This window comes from Falco rusticolus, chromosome 2 (assembly GCF_015220075.1).
Source record: "Falco rusticolus isolate bFalRus1 chromosome 2, bFalRus1.pri, whole genome shotgun sequence".
Lineage (NCBI taxonomy): Eukaryota > Metazoa > Chordata > Aves > Falconiformes > Falconidae > Falco > Falco rusticolus.
Window position 1 is genome coordinate 68776565 of NC_051188.1, and position 17855 is coordinate 68794419.

Here is a 17855-nt window from a genome sequence, read left to right on the forward strand (position 1 = left end):
CTGGAGACAGGGCTGGCTGAGCTCAAAGGGCTTGTTCCCCACTTGTGCCAACTGCACCCAAGGGGGGAGAGCTTGCACGCTTGGCAGAGTCTCTGAGTTGCTGTTGTTTCCCCCACCCCGGACCGTTGTTCTAACAAAAACCATCACCCTGAGGCAGCTACCTAAAATATGGGTGACTGGCACTTGTTTCTCCATGAGTCCGCAGCTGAGACCCGTGGGTGTCGTGGTCTGAAGGCCACGAGGGGCTTCTCACCTGGGGCAGGTAGTGAGGCATGGGGCAGCTCACAACTGAAAACTTTGACAAAATACCACCTCAGTGCTTCCTATATAAAAGCCACAGGGAGCTATGCATTTTCCACCTCAATCTTTTCCTTTTTAATCAGAAAATTAATTTGCCATTCACCTGATACTTCCCATAGGAAAAAATGCTAGTTTTGTGAAATGCATGTACTCTGATCAAGGAAAGTGAGAGGTAAGGTTTGTCTCACGTCAGTTTGACCGAGACAGAATATTTTTTTTAATCAATACACTCTGAAATACTTAACTGATGCCATAAAATTTATAAAGCATTTACCTATGAGCACCTTCTCTCACCCAGTGCACAAGTTTTATAGGTATACCCAACAACTCAAAAATGTAAATGTAACCTGATGTAACACATTTCCTCTGGAGACAAACTTTGTGTGAGGTGGACCATGAGAGAAGTCATCCATTCAAAAAGCACCACATACAAGGATTATGGGTGTAGGAAACAAACAGGAAAGTATCTTGAAAATTCAAATTGCAGTTAACATGATGACATCCTGGTGGTTATTACAGCAATCAAAATATTACAGTTATTGAAAGTTAAGAAATCAGTTTTGACCAAATACTGCAATGTTTCACTTTTACTTTTCTGAAACAAAATGCTTTTTACATTCTCTTCCATAAAAAAAATTCCAACCTTTTGTTCGTTATTTCAAGTTAGGATAACAGAAAAAAAATATTTAAAAATGCTTCTAATGATAACCCTCCCTCACTTTACAGGAATGTAGAGAAGTTCATTAGTATTTGTGAACCACACTAAGCTGATACAATTTATGAGAAAACGAGCACTTTGGATGACACCAAGTAAGATATACATAAGGCTTCAAACTAATTAATGAGGATGAAAAGAGTTTTTGAACACTTATCCCTCCCATGAGGACCATCTGTTGTAGAGTGAGTATGGCACTTCAAGAAAAATCTATAAATGTAATTAAATGCTGAGCAGTAATAAGAGGTATCTGGGTTAAGTTTAAGCTAGGAACATTAAACCCCGGCATTTTCCAGTTTTCCAGCATTTTTTTTAAAATCCTTTTTCTAAAGGTTTGTGTTACAGCATCAGTTGGTTGAGTTACACGAAGCAATACACGAACACATGCAATGGATGACAAGCCCTGCACTGAGTTCAGCATCATGACGAACATGTTAAAACCTCTGATGGGATTTAGGCACCTAAACCCAAGCATGCAGTTCCTATCCAGAAGTCCAAGGTATCTGAGACACCCCCCATCGCCTTGGGAACCCCAACATTTTTGCAGCAGCAGCTGTAAGATATCCAGGATACCAAAGGGCATCCAGGTTTTATGGACTCGGAGCAATCCTTCTGCAAACACCCCTAACCCCCTTGGGTCATCTGTACACAGACAATGCTAGGAGCAAACCTAGAACTCATCTCCTTGCTCCGTTGTGCAGGTTACCATGAATACAGGCAAAGTTGACCCCCCTCTGGATTTTGTGTTGTCACTTGTAATGTCTGAATTTGTACATTGGTACATTGGTACCAGTAAGCAGCTATTCTCCAGCTGCTAAGACTTCAGTGCCTTAAGATGGGGAGAAAGTGGCCTTTCTGGCTCATCGTTTGTGATGCTACTGCCACCTCAGGTCTTGAATTCCGTAAGAACTACTGATCCTTCACACACCACACCTGCTCATGGATCAGCTGCTCACCTGATGTATTTTACAAGGCCCCTTTCAAGGCAAGGCGACATCAATCATCATTTGTCCGAACATTGCGAACCCAAACTTTTCAACAGCTCATTTCCCATTTCAGCCACCTCAGCACCGTGGACTGAAACAAGATCACTGCTGGCTGCCGTAAGCTGTGCCACCCTTGCTTTGAATTACAGCCCTGGCTTACCAATTTACCAAATCACTTCCTTTTAAGCATTTTAAGTGAAGAACTGTTGAACCCGATTGCTGGCTTACATGATTGGCAGCAGGCATGGGTCTATGCACTTCACTGAGCACGAGTTTAAGTGATGACACTGAACAGCTGTGTGAGGTGAAAGAAATCCCTTCATAAAAATCCCTGGTGTTTTCACTAGTGTAAAACTGAGATCTGTCCCCCTGGCACATTTTGAAAAGCACTAGAAAAATGTTTTTATCCGAATGGCAGATAATAAATGAATTCATGCTTAACTTGCATTATTCCATTTTAGAAAAATTAGCTTAAAAAACCTCTATCATAGCAGCACAGTAATGATAATTGCAGCTTAATTACCCATAACTGATTCCTTATGCCCTGAAATAATTTATTCTCCTTTTATACTTGTCTCTGATATCCATTAGAGTCATTACAACTGTGAGTCTATAATTACATACTTTGCATTTTAACATCCTATGCCAGTTTGTGCTCTCTTCTTATCTTTCAGTTAATTTCATTACTGAAACATCGAGAAAATTTCCATATGAATTTTCCAGAAGTTTTTGTGATGTGACTAGGGTAAATTCAGGACTCAATGAAGGCCAGTGAGCCAGTTCTCAGGACAGAGCTTCTGTACATGCACACCAGCCTGGCTCTGCCAGCTGCTCTGTGTGGTCTGCACCATGGCAGGATCCACTGCTAGGAAGCCTGCCTTCAGGCCCGGGACTACATTTAAGCATTAGGCGGAGGTTAGGACACAAGTAAGTGCTTGGGAGAACACAGGTTGGATTATGCTTGTGTTGTGTTAAACAAAGTTTAACATATGTTAAACAAATGCTTAAGCCCGCAGCAGGTCTGACAAGGCTTTTGACAAGGTTCTTCTAGGAGGACCCAGGTCCACTTTCTGCCTCACGGCACCACCAGTAGGAGATGCAAGGTTGCCAAAAGCCAGGGCCCATCCTTGTTGCAGGTAAGCGTGCTCTACGCCATCTACATGCATGGGTATGCTTAGCACTGGTGGAAAATTTGCTAAAAACACTGCAACAAAACACGAGAGGAAAATGTGAATTCTCTCTATGCTTTGCTTTCCCACAGGTCTAGCCTTACTAACGGCCTTCTGTTAGAATTGCCAAGGTTAGTGAGCATCGATACCTGGCCCAGGAAAGCAGCTGTGTGAGTTACACTCTGCTGCCTTCCTCAAACACCAAGGGAGACACTGTTACCCCAAGGGGCTACGATGGTCGAACGCGTGGGGTGAAAGATGTTAATCTAAAACCTCTGTTTTCTTAGTCTCTCTGACTCACTAAAAGCTCCTAAACACATCATTTACTCTTTTCTTTCAGCTTTGTCTGTTAGACTAGTCCTGGCAACTATACAGACAGGACTCGACCAACATTAGTCTGCAATCTCCCCATGACAATAGCAAAGGCAAACAGTATTTTACAATCCCTTTACTCCAACAATTGCTTCACAGCCAGAAAAGCATTTTTTTCATGGCTAACATGGCGTGAGCAAAATTGCTTAGGAGATGCAAATATTAAAATAAAATGGAAGTGTGGTAATGCCTTCTAATGGATAAATTATGCTGAATGACAAATAACGAGGTTGTGCAATAAAAATTTCACACAGAGGCCAAGTAAAATTTGAGCTGTGTACAGCAGTTGGAACAAATTAATCTGACTTTCCCAGGCAACATGTTTACCACATAGAACCTCACAAGCCTGAGTACAAAACATTGAAGTGAATTTCCCGTTATAATTTAATGAAGGAAAAAAACCCCCTCATTTCCTCAGCTGGAATGGGTATACTTTTATTGAGTCAGGGCTTTATTTCCTTAAACAACAAAACACCTTCCTCCCTCCCCTCCTTCTCTCCCTAGTTAATTATTGTTCAGAACAAGAGTAGGATAAACCAGAGAGATAAGGAGGGATAAGACAGTCGGTATTTCTAGAGCAGAGTTTTTACTCTTTATCAGACCATACAGTGTGTGGAGCCACACGACGACAGAGTGAAAATTAAGTGACTGTAATTACCTGATGTTCTTTAATTCCCTCAACCAGTAACCTCCACAGCAGTCCACATGGCAATACTGGCACCTGACCCTGCATTTGCACACCTCCCTGAGCACCACCAACACTACAGTGTGTTAAAAAAACCTCTTAAAAAAGGAAGTTAAATTGAAAGAAGATAGTTGTTACCAGCCTCCCTGTCTTTAATGTGCTGGAAACAGGCCAACAGCTGGGTGCTGGAGCTCAGCAGTGGATTTGCACATACTGGAAGAGAGCTGCAGCCAACGTTTTTACAGCTGCTGGGTGCACACGGCTCTTTGAATTTGCATCCCTTACATGCACCAAAATAGACCAGTAAGCAAGGGACACCCCTCGGGTACAGCTGAACTCCTGTCCATAAAGCACATCCCTCATATAGCAAAAGAAGTTTTCTCACAGTGAAGTTCCCAAGATTGCTTCCCTGCCGAACCACTTGGGATTTAAGGGCAAAGTAAGAGCCACCAGCACATAAACCAGGCCAGCCAAGACAAGTGCTCACAGAACACTGCGCAAACAACATGGCACAGCTCAGTGCTGACGTTTTCTTCAGTGATGTTGGAAGAAGAAACAGTTTTGGGCCAAGATGCTGGTGGGTAACAGGGCACTGGACACTGAGGTGGAAATGCATTGCTATAGCTATTAGCATAAATAATAGTATTTGCATTACTATTAGCAAATTTGTTGCCTTGGACCATTTTGGTACAGCAGTCCCGTGTTGAATGCACAGTGCCGAGTCCTCTCTCCACCACAGGCTCTCTTCCTGCATTTGAAGTTGTTTCTCCAACAGCCTCGGTATCTTTTTAGCAATATTAAAGCTCTCATCCCAGCCCATGATACAGGTACAAGCAGAAGAATTACAAGCTCTCTGCACAAAAGGTGGCAGCTCACAGAACTAGACTTTACCCCTTTCATATGTAGTCCTATACAATCCTAATGCTCTAGCATGTGTCTTTCAGCAAAGCAATCCCCGAAAAGGGCTGGCTCTTGTCTCTTTTCTAATATGCAGGTTTTTAATTTTAATCTCATGGATAAGTGTCCTGCACTTGTCATTATATTAAGCTTTCGTATTTAAAAGCTTTGTAAAAAAAAATTGTTTCAAATGCTCATTTTGATGTTGGATCATTTCTTTCTCTGGTTTGACTACTGCAGTTGTTAATTTTGAAGACGTGTATGTTCTTCTGCTGCACTCTTTGTTCTCTTCTGTCCCATGTACATCCCTCCTCCCCTGACAAGGTAAAAACGTGGGACTCTCTCACCACTGCTGCCTACACAAGTCCCATAGAGGAATGAGGTCTGCTGCTCAGTTTCCAATGCTCTCATTTTTTGGATTTCCTTCTTCCTGTGCATCACTGCAATTGTGTCTTTCTTCACAGGAGCGTGAAGGTTTTGCATGTTCTCTGTTGCCTCTGCCAAGTGCCCACTGTGACGCTCACGCCTGGGGGTGCTGCTCTCAGTTACTTACTGCATACTGTAACGAGCAACAGCTCGTATCTGTCTTCACCACTAGCTAAGGTGCTTGACTATGTTTGGTATGTTTAACTGAAGGAAGTCTTCAACAGGTCAGGAATGACTGAAGAAAACCAGCAGCTCTGGAGCAGCAACTGGAGTGGAGCCGATGGGAGGCTGCCCAGCAGCTGGCCGGTCCTGCTGGTTTTTTAAACTCGGTCAGTATCCACACTTACAGAAACAGAAAAGCTATGGCGCTCGCAGCTTTCGGATACTTTTGTCCGTATGAAGCAAGCGAAACCCTGAAACGTTTTTCAGCTTACACCACATCACATGCCTCCTGCAGATGAAAATGTGAGGAAAGGCAGGAGCCCAGGAACACAGACTTCCTCCTCCTCTCACAGAGACCAGCCTAGTCGGAAGGAAACGTCTACTGCTTATCTCCACTTCAGAAAACAGAAAACATAGCTCATGGTGGAAAAACACAGGCAAAGGCCAACAAGAACCCCGGGGGCACAAACAGTGGCTTTGCACCAAACCTGCTCAGTACTCACAGTTTATGACACAGAAAGCTCGAGGTTTTTGGAGCCGTGCTTTTACACCGTGTGAAAATCTGTCTCAGGACTCTCATTCATTGCACTCTCTCAGCAATAAGTAACACCAGCTCGGAAAAATCACGTGCCTTGAAAGCGGTGTGGTGGGAGGGCACGTTCACAGCACACACAGGCTCTCCTTTGTGCGACTTCTTCTTTCTGAACTACTGGATGCTTGCTAATTTTTCTAAGCTTTTAGCTTTTTTTCTTTAAAAGGAAAATGGTAATTCTCAAGAGCAACTGCACCAGGAGGTAGGGCTTTAGAAAAAGAAAAAAAACAACAACAAAAAAGCCCTCAAAAGCCCACATTTATTGTCAAAGTCTCTAAAATTATGAGATTTGACAATAAGGCTTTTGTTCTTCTGATACATGCAACTAGGCAACATGCAGCTTGATTTCTGCAGCCAGCAGATACTGAAAATACTTTCCACATACAATAGGTGTCAATTTGACTTTATTTAAGGAAAAACGGGGAAAAAACAGTAATTTCCATAATACACAGAAGACAAGTTAGATAGCACTGCAAAAAAAAGGCTGAGTGTTTTACTTGTCACCAGTCTGCTTTGCAGCTCTACGATTAGTAATTTTAATGCAGTTTGTCATTTTGTATTATTGTTTAGCATCTTTATAATCAGCAGAGTTTGGGGTTATAAATCACAAAAAGTGTACTACTACTACTACTATGAAAAACTAAAAAACCCACAAAAATCACTTTCAAATAAACCATAAATATGTGATGCACATTAGTGTAACAAAACCATTTTTGTAAACATTTTCTCCAACATAACATGTGCATAAGATAAAAAATAAAAACACTGCAGTCATACAAGTTAGGGTTACTTTGACTTAAAGATACAGAAAATTATTACTTATTAAAGCTTAAAACTAAACCTAGGAGCTTTTCTTTTCTTCTTTGCTTACAAAAGCACTGTTTGAAGAGTTTTATGTTGGTATACGTAGTGGTTTCGTAATACTGTTTTTACCTTGCCATGTTGGCACTTCTGTGGAGGCAGCAGCTGCCAGGCGGGCAGCCCCACCGAAGGAAGGAGATTCCCCTCCCCCGGAGCCTCAAAACTTCAACAGCACGTATCCGTGACCTGGGCATCCCTACAGTACTGGAGCATCTTCCTCTAGGTGAATAGCATCAGCTTTCAAGGACTAGATTAATTTTTGACCACATAGCGTTGGAAGATTCAAATCACGCAGACTGACATTCGATCGAATCGGCTTCAGCAAACTACACTACAGGGCAGCTGTGTGATTACACCCACATCTACCAGCACATCGCGTTTCCGAGTCCTCTTTAGTTCAATATAGTACAAAAGGTTGATCGTTCTTCTGGCTGACCACACTGGGCCTGAAAAGAACACATCCTTCACCTTCAACGCTATCCAAAAGTCATACAAATAATTAAAAAAAAAAAAAATAGTTTTAAGTATTCCTCCGCCAGCAAATGTAAGGCTTTCTTGAGTTTTGACTCTTTTGGGGGGCGGGGGGTGTGGGGTGTTGTGTGCACACGCATGCGCTGGCGGTACGCATTTACCGCTCGCTTTTCAACTGTCTACGATGTTTGAAGGAGAGTCTTCAGCAGCAACGCTGATTGGGATTGAAGGATTTACAGCAGTCAGATTTGACACCAAAAGAAGGGTCTGTCGAGTCTGAGCTTTGCACGCCTGGCGCTCTTGGCTCTTAATTGATTGTGTGACCAGTCGCTTGAGCCATCGGTTTGACTGAGTTGAAGACTACGTGTTTAAAAAGCCCTACCTGTCATGCCATGAAGGAAAGTTAACCGCAGCAGAAGACAAAGCCCATGAAACACTGAGAGCCTGTTCACTGAATGAACAGCTTAAGGCAGCTGTCAACAAAGTACCCCACTGAAGGAATTAAAAAAAAAATAAAAAGTAGTGAAAACAAAAAGGAAAATGGCTGAATTGTGACACTGTGCATTATTACAACACCAACAGATTATTATACACTCAAGGTTTCTCAAGTAATGAACATGTAGGCATTTAACAAATTATTACTCTTAAGACATTTATTACAAATGTCAGAACTTATTCATAAAATAAAACTGACTTTTAAAAAAAAAGAAAGAAAAAAAGCCAGAGCTGGGATCTTACATCTAAACACAGGTATACGCTGTTTTTATGAATAAGCAGTATTAACTACATTCTTAAAAGAGTTTTTAGTGCATTGCATTCTTAAAAAAGAAAAACATCACCGCCCCAAAATGTTTCCTACATCATTTAACAGTTTATAGAACTAGCCTAGTTATTTTTACCTGCCTGTTACTAAGCCCACGTGTTAAAAGAGTGAAACCTCTGGTTTTAGGCTAAATTCAGACTTCTATTAAGGATGAAACTGGTTTAAAAAAATGCTTGCTTCACCAAATTTTGTAAGCAAATTACATTAATCAGTGTCTCACTGCCATACCGCTACCACTATTGCCCCAACGGACCACTCTCTCCTCCTGCTGAAACATGCTATGCAATAACAGTCGGAAACCTTTCAATCTGGTAGTTTTGGTATTAAGATTAAATTAGACATTAATGGTTTTCATCTAAAAATGTATAAACTAAACCACCTCTTTTATTTTATGCATTAAAAACAATGAGGTAGGCACAAAAAATAAACATATGTAGTTTGGATTTTATTTCTCTCTTTTTTTTTCTTTTTTTTTTTTTCTTTTTTTTTTTTAGTTCTGCGAGTGCAGACTGTGGTAAAACTGTTGTTGCACTTCTAGGTTTAAACAAAAATTAAACCTTTAACTGAGGCAGTGCTAATACTGTGACATAACCAAGTTCTGGCCTAACACAGAATCATTATAGAAAATGAAAATTTTTTCCTTTTTTCTTTTTTTTTTTTTTTTTTTTTTTCTTTTTTTTATCTGCACATGTTTCAGGCAATACCTGGTACACAGAAAATGACTAAAGTTATTGGCCAGGCCAAAATAAAACGGCAGAAACAAAAAAAACCCAAGAATTCCACCCCCAGCCCCTTCCCACCCTCCCTGTCCCCAAGAAGAAGTTATCCTAGTCACTGTGTCTTTCACATTTTATAAATATTAACTTCTTAAAACCTGCACCTTCCTCTTTGTCCACATATTCTCACATTACAAAAAAGAAATGTCAATTAAATACATCGTTAACATTACTAGACTAGATCTGCCCTCTGTTTCAGCCAGTCTAACTCTCTACACCACTTCTCACCTTCTCTTGCCTGCCTCCTGTCCACTCAACAGCATGTTCATGGTAAGTCTGTCCTTTTTTCTTCCTTTTTCCCCACCCCCCTCTGTTTTAACACTAACACACAGAGTCCTTCAAAGCCTAGGAATCCTGGAGCTGAAGGGAAAAGACGACCTGTAGCTTTCTAGCATGATCCCAAATCTCAAAGACATTGTAGCACCTGATGGCAATATCTTTACAGCACCAGCTGCATCGCAGCCTCGGTTGAAAAACAAAAAGAAACCTAACACCAGTGATGCCTGCACACACATTTACACAGAGTGCTGCATTAGTGCAGGTCTGTACTCCAGTTGAAAATAATTCCAAGTTATGAAGATCTCAGACTCTGGATGTCAGCAATTCCTCGCCAAAGCCCACCACTTCTACCAGCTCAGAAGAGAAGTCCTGCCAAGGGTCATGAAATAGACTTGACTGCTTCCACCTGACCGTACGGAGGCAAAGAAAACCTGCAAAGAAAAGAGACTGGTAAATTCAACAGGTAGGACAGCAGCGGCTCTAAGTTGCCTTCACTGTCCCTGATTTTACAGTGCAATTGCAGTGCTGTGCTGGGTCTGGCGGGGGTGGAGTTGATGTTCTTCACAGTAGCCCATATGGTGTTGGGCTTTGCATTTGTGGCTGAACAGCGTTGTTAACACACCAGTGTTTTGGCTACTGCTAAACCACGCTTGCCCAGCACCAAGGCTTTCTCTCCAGCCCCCTCACCCCTCAAAGGCCAGTGGCCTGGGGATGTGCAAAAGGCCGTGAGGAGACAATGCTGGGACAGCTGACCCAAACTGACCAAAGGGATGTCCCACAACATATACAATCATGCTCAGCAATAAAAGCTTAGGGGAAGGGAGAGGACAGGGGGGACACTGGGGCGATGACATTTGTCTTCCCAAGCAAGCATTACATGTGCTGAAGCACTGCTTCCTGGGAAGCGGCTGGACATCTGCCTGCCAATGGGAGGTTGTGAATTAACTCCTTATTTTGCCTGGCTTGCATATGCAGCTTTTGCTGTGCTTACTAAACTGTATTTATCCTGATCTATGAGTCTTTTCACCTTCCTTCTGTTTTCTCCCCACCCCATGGGAAAGAGGAGTGAGCGAGAGGCTGGGTGGGCGTTTGGCTGCTGGTCAGGGTCAACCCAACCCGAGCGCCCAGTTAAAGTACATGTTTATCACCTTAGCAACAAACTGGGGGTGGGGGATAGAATTATACCTTGTCATTGCGTTCACATAAGAACTTAAGTCTTTGTGCCCTTTTGTGCATGAACACACCGTCCAAGTGTCCAGTTTCCACTGATCGTATTTCAATAGCTTTTTCTCCCCAGCCCATAATCTGGTTGGATCGGATGTACGCTTTGGAAAGAAAACACAGCAAACAGCCCATTAGGACAGGTAGAGGGCAACATGGAGGAACTGAAGAAGCAGAGGAATATACTCACACACCCTAGTTAAAAATTACCTGCATGTGCGTATGCTAACTTACACGTTCAGAGTGCTATTTCTGTCTTCAGCACCTTCATGATGCCTAAAAATATTATTTTTTTTTTTTTCTTTTACATTTCCCCATGGGTCTTCGATGTTATATACTACTTCCCTGAGCATTCAGGACACAAAGGGAAATTTACAACCTTCAATTAAAGGGAAGGAACATTGAGTTTTTAGAGACTTTTTCTCCCAAGTTTGGCAGACAGGCTAGTTAGGTGTTGACAAGGAGAAAGCAGAATCCAAGGTTTAAACAGACTAAACCCATCCGCTCTAGTATGTCCCCAGCACCAGCTCTGTGTCTATGGCATTATTTCTCCCCCTTGAAGGAGTTTGTCAGCAAAAACAGAGAAAGAGGAGACGGAAAGGGGAAACTAGGAAAAAAATGAGCTAGCCTGCTTTAATAGGAGTGATACTTCAAAAAACTGATCTCCTTGAGAAAGCCAATTGATCTGAAAAGCATTCTGTATATCTCAGAAGAGGTTCATATTAAGCTCTCCGAGCGGAAATACTGTTATTTATTATACTGCTTTCCTTTGTGCACAAATAAAGGAAAAATCAAGCATTTTTCCCTAGAGTGTCACTGGGGGAAAACAGATTAGTAGTAGCATGAGGAAAACAATCTGTTCTTGAGAGCAGTACAAAATTCAAATAAAGGGGAAGTCATCAGCATTATGAAAAGGTATATTCAAAAAGCAATTTGATGGATAGTCTTAGGAATGCTGCCAAAAATAACATATGGGAGCTTAATGAAGAATAAGCTGTTGCCTCTGATTTTCATACATACTTAAAAGAAAAAATAAAAGAACAATAGCTCTTAGCAAGCAAAAATAAAAAATATTTAATTTTGCAGTACTTCCTTTTTATAGATTTTTTTCATATTAATTTTCAGTGATATCAAATCAAATAATCTACTACAGTATATTGTACACCTGTAACATTGTATATATAACATTATACTGGAAATTATTTTATTTTTAAATATGTCACTAGTGGTAACTGGGACAAATAGCTTCTAAAAATTGTGAGATGAGGTATTCAGGTGGTGTCAGCTGCCTCAGTGCCATTTACTTCACAGGCATTCCAGTCCCCAAAGGCTCTGCAATTTGCTAGCTGATAAATTCTGCTTGCTTTTAGATCTGGTTGAGAGTTAATCACCACAGGAGTGAAAATGTTTTGCATAAAGCCTCTTTAAATTTCCTCTTCCATTACTGTTCGTGTTCCTTGAAGAGCTACCAGCGGTCATCTCTCAATATGTGCACCCATTCCAAAGCATGTAAAATGCAATGTGCTTGCCCAACAAAAGGCAGGTGTGACCACAGCCCATGCTACACTCAGCACTGAAATACAGCAGCACAGGCAGTAAGAGGGATCCTGATGTGTACTTGTGTCCGTAACAAATCTGGGCCCATTTTACCACACCCATTGCTCCCACTCTCGAAACTACCTTATTTTGAGCTGGAGAGATGTGGGAGCATTATGACGCTAGGATAGATGAGCAATCTGCAGGGGAATTAAAGTACACACATCAGATCAGATATACAGACTGTTATCTGTATAGAATTACCCATGATGATATCTTACCCATCTGCCACCTTACATGGCTTTATACTGAACAGTTCCCACAACTCTTCCCAAACAATTCTTTGTTTCTTTTATATGCCATTTGGATTTGAACCATCACGGTGGACTTCACTCATGTTTTTAGACTTTTTACCATGTATAAAGACTGCAATTTTTTTTAGTAAGGCTTAGGCAAGGAGCAGGGGGTTGGACTTGATCCTTATGGGTCCCTTCCAATTTAAGATACTCTATGATTCTAACTTTGTGGCTCTCTAGCAAAAATTCTGCAGTAGTTTACAGAAGCCCCAGTGAGTTTTTCATTCCTGAACTCCACAACCTGCTTGTTGGCACACTGTTCTTAAAAACTCAGCACAAAACAGATCCATATGATTACTCCCCAGTTTGCACTGTTTTCCAGGAATACTACAGCATCATTGCTTCTGAATCTGAAGTCAAACCCGATGCACCTTCCTTCTGCTCATGTGCACACACTCACGCTCCCTAACAGCACATCATACATGATTTGCCAGGGGCACTTACCAACTGAAGTTGGCATTTCTCCCCACTGCAGAACCACATCCTTGGTTATCCTTCCATAAGTGTTGACATAAACTCCTTCATCCTCGTAGCAGACCAGCAGCTCCATCCCATCAGTGTTTGGGAGAATGATGATTGCATGAGGTTGGATACTGCTCTGGATCTATGGGGACAGAACAGAAGAGGAAGCCTTTTGTTTTAATGCCAAAGAGCCTGTGATGGGAGAAAGGGCTGGGCGATTTTTGATTTTGGCTGACAGCAGATAGGGGATTCACTCATTTCAGAAGCGTTAGCTCTGCTCCCCCTGAGCTAGACACCTTACACAGTGACAACAAAGACCTGTAAACCCTTGGGGCAAAAATCCTCTCATCTTAAGGCAGACATCTAAAAATGGGAAAGATTAACTTCTCTGTAGAAGTGCCCATTTCTTTCCATGGGCAGAGAGGGCATCCTGAGGCAAGCAGCCCAGATGCAAACCTCAGACCTCTGCACTGTAGTGAATAGTGCTTGGGGAGGGGTATCACACACTGCAGCCCCATCTGACACCTCTGCGTACAACGAACAACAGGAAACCTTGGTAGCTAAGGCCATCTGGCTTTTGCCAACCCTCTCATCAGTGGGCTATTGTGTTATTTGTACCACCACCTTACAGCCTCTGCCCGGCATTGTAATGCACTCAGCCACTTAGCTGCTACCCCTGAAACAGTTAAGTTGGCCCACATCAGATCTAAGTGGGCAGCTCCCAACTGTGTAGACATACTGACCACAAGGAGAGGACTGACAGGGAGGCACAAGCCCCTACACGCAGGTGGTAGCATCTGCTCAGATCCCCCCACCCAGTTTACTGCTGCCAGCATCTGGCAGTGACCCACAGGGACAGTGTGACATGATGGTCACCTGAGGAAGAAAAGGGGCAGGGGAATGGGGGTGGACCAGAAAGAAAGAAAAAAAACGGACCCCAGCAGTAGCTCTTACATGTGTTGGTAGATAAATATCATAGACCGATCCTGAATCCACATCAACAGCATGGAAGCCAGCGCAGGAGCCATAGATCACTTTTAGTCTCTGACCCTCTTCTACGGTTAGATCCACCAGCAATGGCTTATGTACCAATTCTCCAAACGACTGTGAGACAACCATCAGTGAGATTTACTTTACTGCTTAGAACCACAGTGGGTTTCCTAGAAACAAGCTTTAATGCACATATTATCGGTTTATTCCTCCCACATCCCTCTGGCCCCCATCCACCAGACCAGTTAGGCTAACACATGTCTCATGGAAAAGGACAGATTACTCTGCAACCTGTTGCATTTCAATCATATAATATTGTAAGCTATTTTCTGTGGGGTTTACTTCAGTTGGTCTGAAGTTGGTTTGAAGTAAACACTAGTGTCAAATTGCCCTGAACTTTGGGGAAGAGAGTTCTTAATAAAAAACAATCTGCACAACCAACAGTAACTGATTGCCTGTAAATCAGTCTGGTAATTATACCAAGCCAGCTAACTTCATTCTTGCCATGTTCAAAAAAAACCCCAACCAATGCTGAGTATCACTTAAGGACTTACTCTGCTCAGATGAAGATGTTTAGACTCAGTTCATGTCTCTCTGTCTCATGTTTTATTTATAGAGATGAAACAGACAGTTGTGATATTGTGCAATTCTGATTATTAGTTTATGCTCAGTTACAATTTAGAACTTTAAGTGTATTGCCTTTTAGAGCTACAAACATTCCTAAATTAAAATACAATACGAAGTTAATGGAGATTTACCAAAGAACTTGTAATATGGCCATGAAAGAATGTCAGTACATTTTTGTAAAAGGGGTAACTGCAACTGGCTGTGAGAAAATCCTATGTATAGTTGAAATATACTGTTACCTTAAAGGCCATAAATTTATGGTATGGCTTTGGTGCCCATGCATAGACTTCCACAGAACTCTTCAATGCAATTACCAAGAACTTGATTCTCTCGTATTTTACTGAAATCAAACAAAACAAAAAAGAATTCAGCAGTCATTCCAAAGTCATTCCAATTACTTCAGGAAAGCAGATGATGACAATATCTCTCCATATTTACATACATTGGGAGGTTTTTAGTAACACTGCATTTTAGGATTGTTAATTCTATGTAGTTAAGTATTTTGACACATTTAAGCCAAAAAAATCATTACTTTTATCAGTAACTGAACCTGTCACCATGTTTCAAATTACCTAGTCGGTACACATATATTTACACTTATTTTTTTCCACATTAGACAGTGCTTACTCATCAAGAAAAGAAAATCAGTTTTCAGACAGGGACATTTCCAATAAAAGAAGGCTATGACTGTGGGCAGAGTGTGTTGGCAGTTCCAGTCACAGCACTGGCAGTGTATTTTGAGCTATTGGCAAAATTCCCCAGAGGAAAGGAAAAGAAAAGAAGGAACTGATAAAAACTTAAGAAAGAAGTGCATTTCAAAAGAAAACAGGCAAGTTTGAAAGCTGAGCACTTGCCTTTGTCCCTAAAGTCTGAGATAACTCATTTGAAAAAAACCAAGTCCACAGAATTTATAAGAAATAAGGTGTCATAACATAATCTGATCCACAAATGCTCGAATATATCTCTGCTGCCACATTCAAACAGCTAGCTCAATTAACCATGAGAAAGCCCTGTTCACTACTACTGTTCTCAACTGGGGACTGATAAAATCTAGAAATGGCCATTCCAGAAGTGTTGCAGGATCTGCATTACCAGCTGCCATCTGGATTAGGGAAGGAACAGATCATGGGGACTTCCAAATACTGAGGTTTGTTAACATGTTTCCAGCACTCTTTTTAGTGAGAGAAAAAAATCTTAGCATTATTTAGATGACACTGACACTGAGAAACCTCTGGAGGTTTCTGCAATCTCTTTACTCCACGTTTTAGGGGAATATGACACTTTTCCAAAAAAATGAGTAATTCTATGCACCTTCGTCCCAACCATAACTGACTTTGAAACAAAGCAGAAGTGAAAATCTCTGGCTTCTGAGATGAACGCTTCCTTTAATAAATACTATTCTAATGTCTTTTAGATGCCTTACTACTGTACAAGCCTGCAGTTGCTGTCTCTTGGTAGGCAGCAGGGAGACAAAGCTACTACTTGCTCTCTTTTTACTCTGCAGGAAAGCAAGACTACTGAATTCTAAGTGTTAAAGGACTTTACACTTTTTCAACAGACGAAAAAAAGTCTCAACCTCCACAGCTGTACTGACTAAAAAACAGAGCTTTTGTTCAGTCTTGTCTAGCTTACAAGACTTCTTGGAATTTTTTCTCAGGGAAGAGGAGGGTGTTGAACAAAACCACCTTATCTGTGAAAAAGAATCTCTGACAAACCTCTTTCTTTGCTCTGGATGCTATCTGGGAATTCACCCAAATCTTAAGTTTCAAAAGAGCAATTTATTCTTCAGAGGAGCCAAAAGTTGCCTGAAGCAACCAAGATCCATAAATACCACTTCACCCTGACATCTGAGACCCCTGTTGCATCAGAGACAAGGAAGTGATCGGTGCCAGCTGCCTCGGTGGCAGCCTCCAGACTGCAAGCCCAGCTATTGGCAGAGTTCATCCTTCTTGGGAACTGAAGCGCAGCTGTCAAAGAGGCCTCTCACTACCTGAAGAAGTCTACTGTACATCTATGGCTCAGAGGGAAGTTCAGTGCCAGGCTGCAGCCCAGGATAACAAACCCCTCTTCATCTGGAATAGAATGCTCTTTGTTTCAGATGCTTCCCTGCTGGAAATCCTCCTTTGAATAGCTGTTAATGTATTGTTACCAGGCCACTTCATTATGCTGCTGACACCCTGGGGTATGATACCAGAGAAGTACATTATTAATTGTTTTCAGGGTCAAGCTTCTGGTTCAGCAGTCACTTAATGCCATCATTATTGATTACGCCCCACTAGCAGGTTTTTCTGAGAGCACAGGCATGACAGGAGGAGACTGAGCTCAGCCCAATTGCTGCTGCTCCACACTGACTGACACAGCTGGAAAGGAACTGAACTGGCTCTTAGGAGAAAACCAAATCAAAGGCAACATCCAGTGCCCATTAAGATGCCTCATGAAACCGAAGCAGGAGACAGAGCTCTCGGTTCACATCCCCACCTGCAGGGCAGCAGGCTCACTGCATACCCTGCTGACTGCAAATGCTACATGCTTCCTTCCACTACTTCTGGTGGAAGTTCCTACAGCAAATCCATTTAAATCACTTAAAACCACTCAGAAGGCACCTGCCTAATGAAAACACACTTCATCCCATAACTGTACTGCAGTGCGTCTGAGACGGCATTAGGAAATTTTGTAAGCTAAGGGGAATCAATGAATCATCTTGAAGTTAAACATATGCTTCTGTTCCCAGACGCCTCCCCAAAGCTCGTGCACTAGCTGGCCTTGCTTTTTCCTCCCACTCTCTTTCTTTTTTTCCTTTCCCCCGCCCCGCGCCAGTCTTTAAAATTTACATTAAAGACATGTGACTTCATCATAGTAAAAGATCAGGGAAACCTGTTGGTGAAGAGAACAGCTGCTGGTTGACAACAGTCCCTCTGTTACCCAAAGGGTCTAACAGAGGTGGCGAAACTTTACCAGCCCTCACTGTCCATATTAGCACTCTCCTGGAAGCTGCATCCACTACGGGAAGAAGACAGACGGGGATCTGCACCTGCTTCAGTTCACAGCCCAGCATTCCACTGCAAAACATCTCCCATCTTCAGCTTAATCCAGTAACTTGCCCTCTATTCTGATGCTTTGCTGGAAAAGTTCTCCCCGAGGGATAGGGA

The 17855-nt window shown here is 42.0% G+C and overlaps 1 protein-coding gene across 12 annotated transcripts in view; it reads right to left on the minus strand.

The window, feature by feature from the left end:
* Positions 1-6691: 6691 nt before the first annotated feature.
* Positions 6692-17855, minus strand: part of MAP4K4 (mitogen-activated protein kinase kinase kinase kinase 4) — a 170806-nt gene continuing 159642 nt past the window's right edge. For all 12 annotated transcript variants that reach the window (XM_037375977.1, XM_037375969.1, XM_037375976.1 and 9 more), the window contains 5 exons: positions 14946-15046; positions 14044-14193; positions 13072-13231; positions 10700-10839; positions 6692-9945 (listed from right to left, as the gene is read on the minus strand). In XM_037375977.1, the coding sequence (XP_037231874.1) occupies positions 9862-9945; positions 10700-10839; positions 13072-13231; positions 14044-14193; positions 14946-15046 (635 nt within the window). In that variant the 3' untranslated portion in view covers positions 6692-9861. The remainder of the gene's footprint in view (positions 9946-10699; positions 10840-13071; positions 13232-14043; positions 14194-14945; positions 15047-17855) is intronic.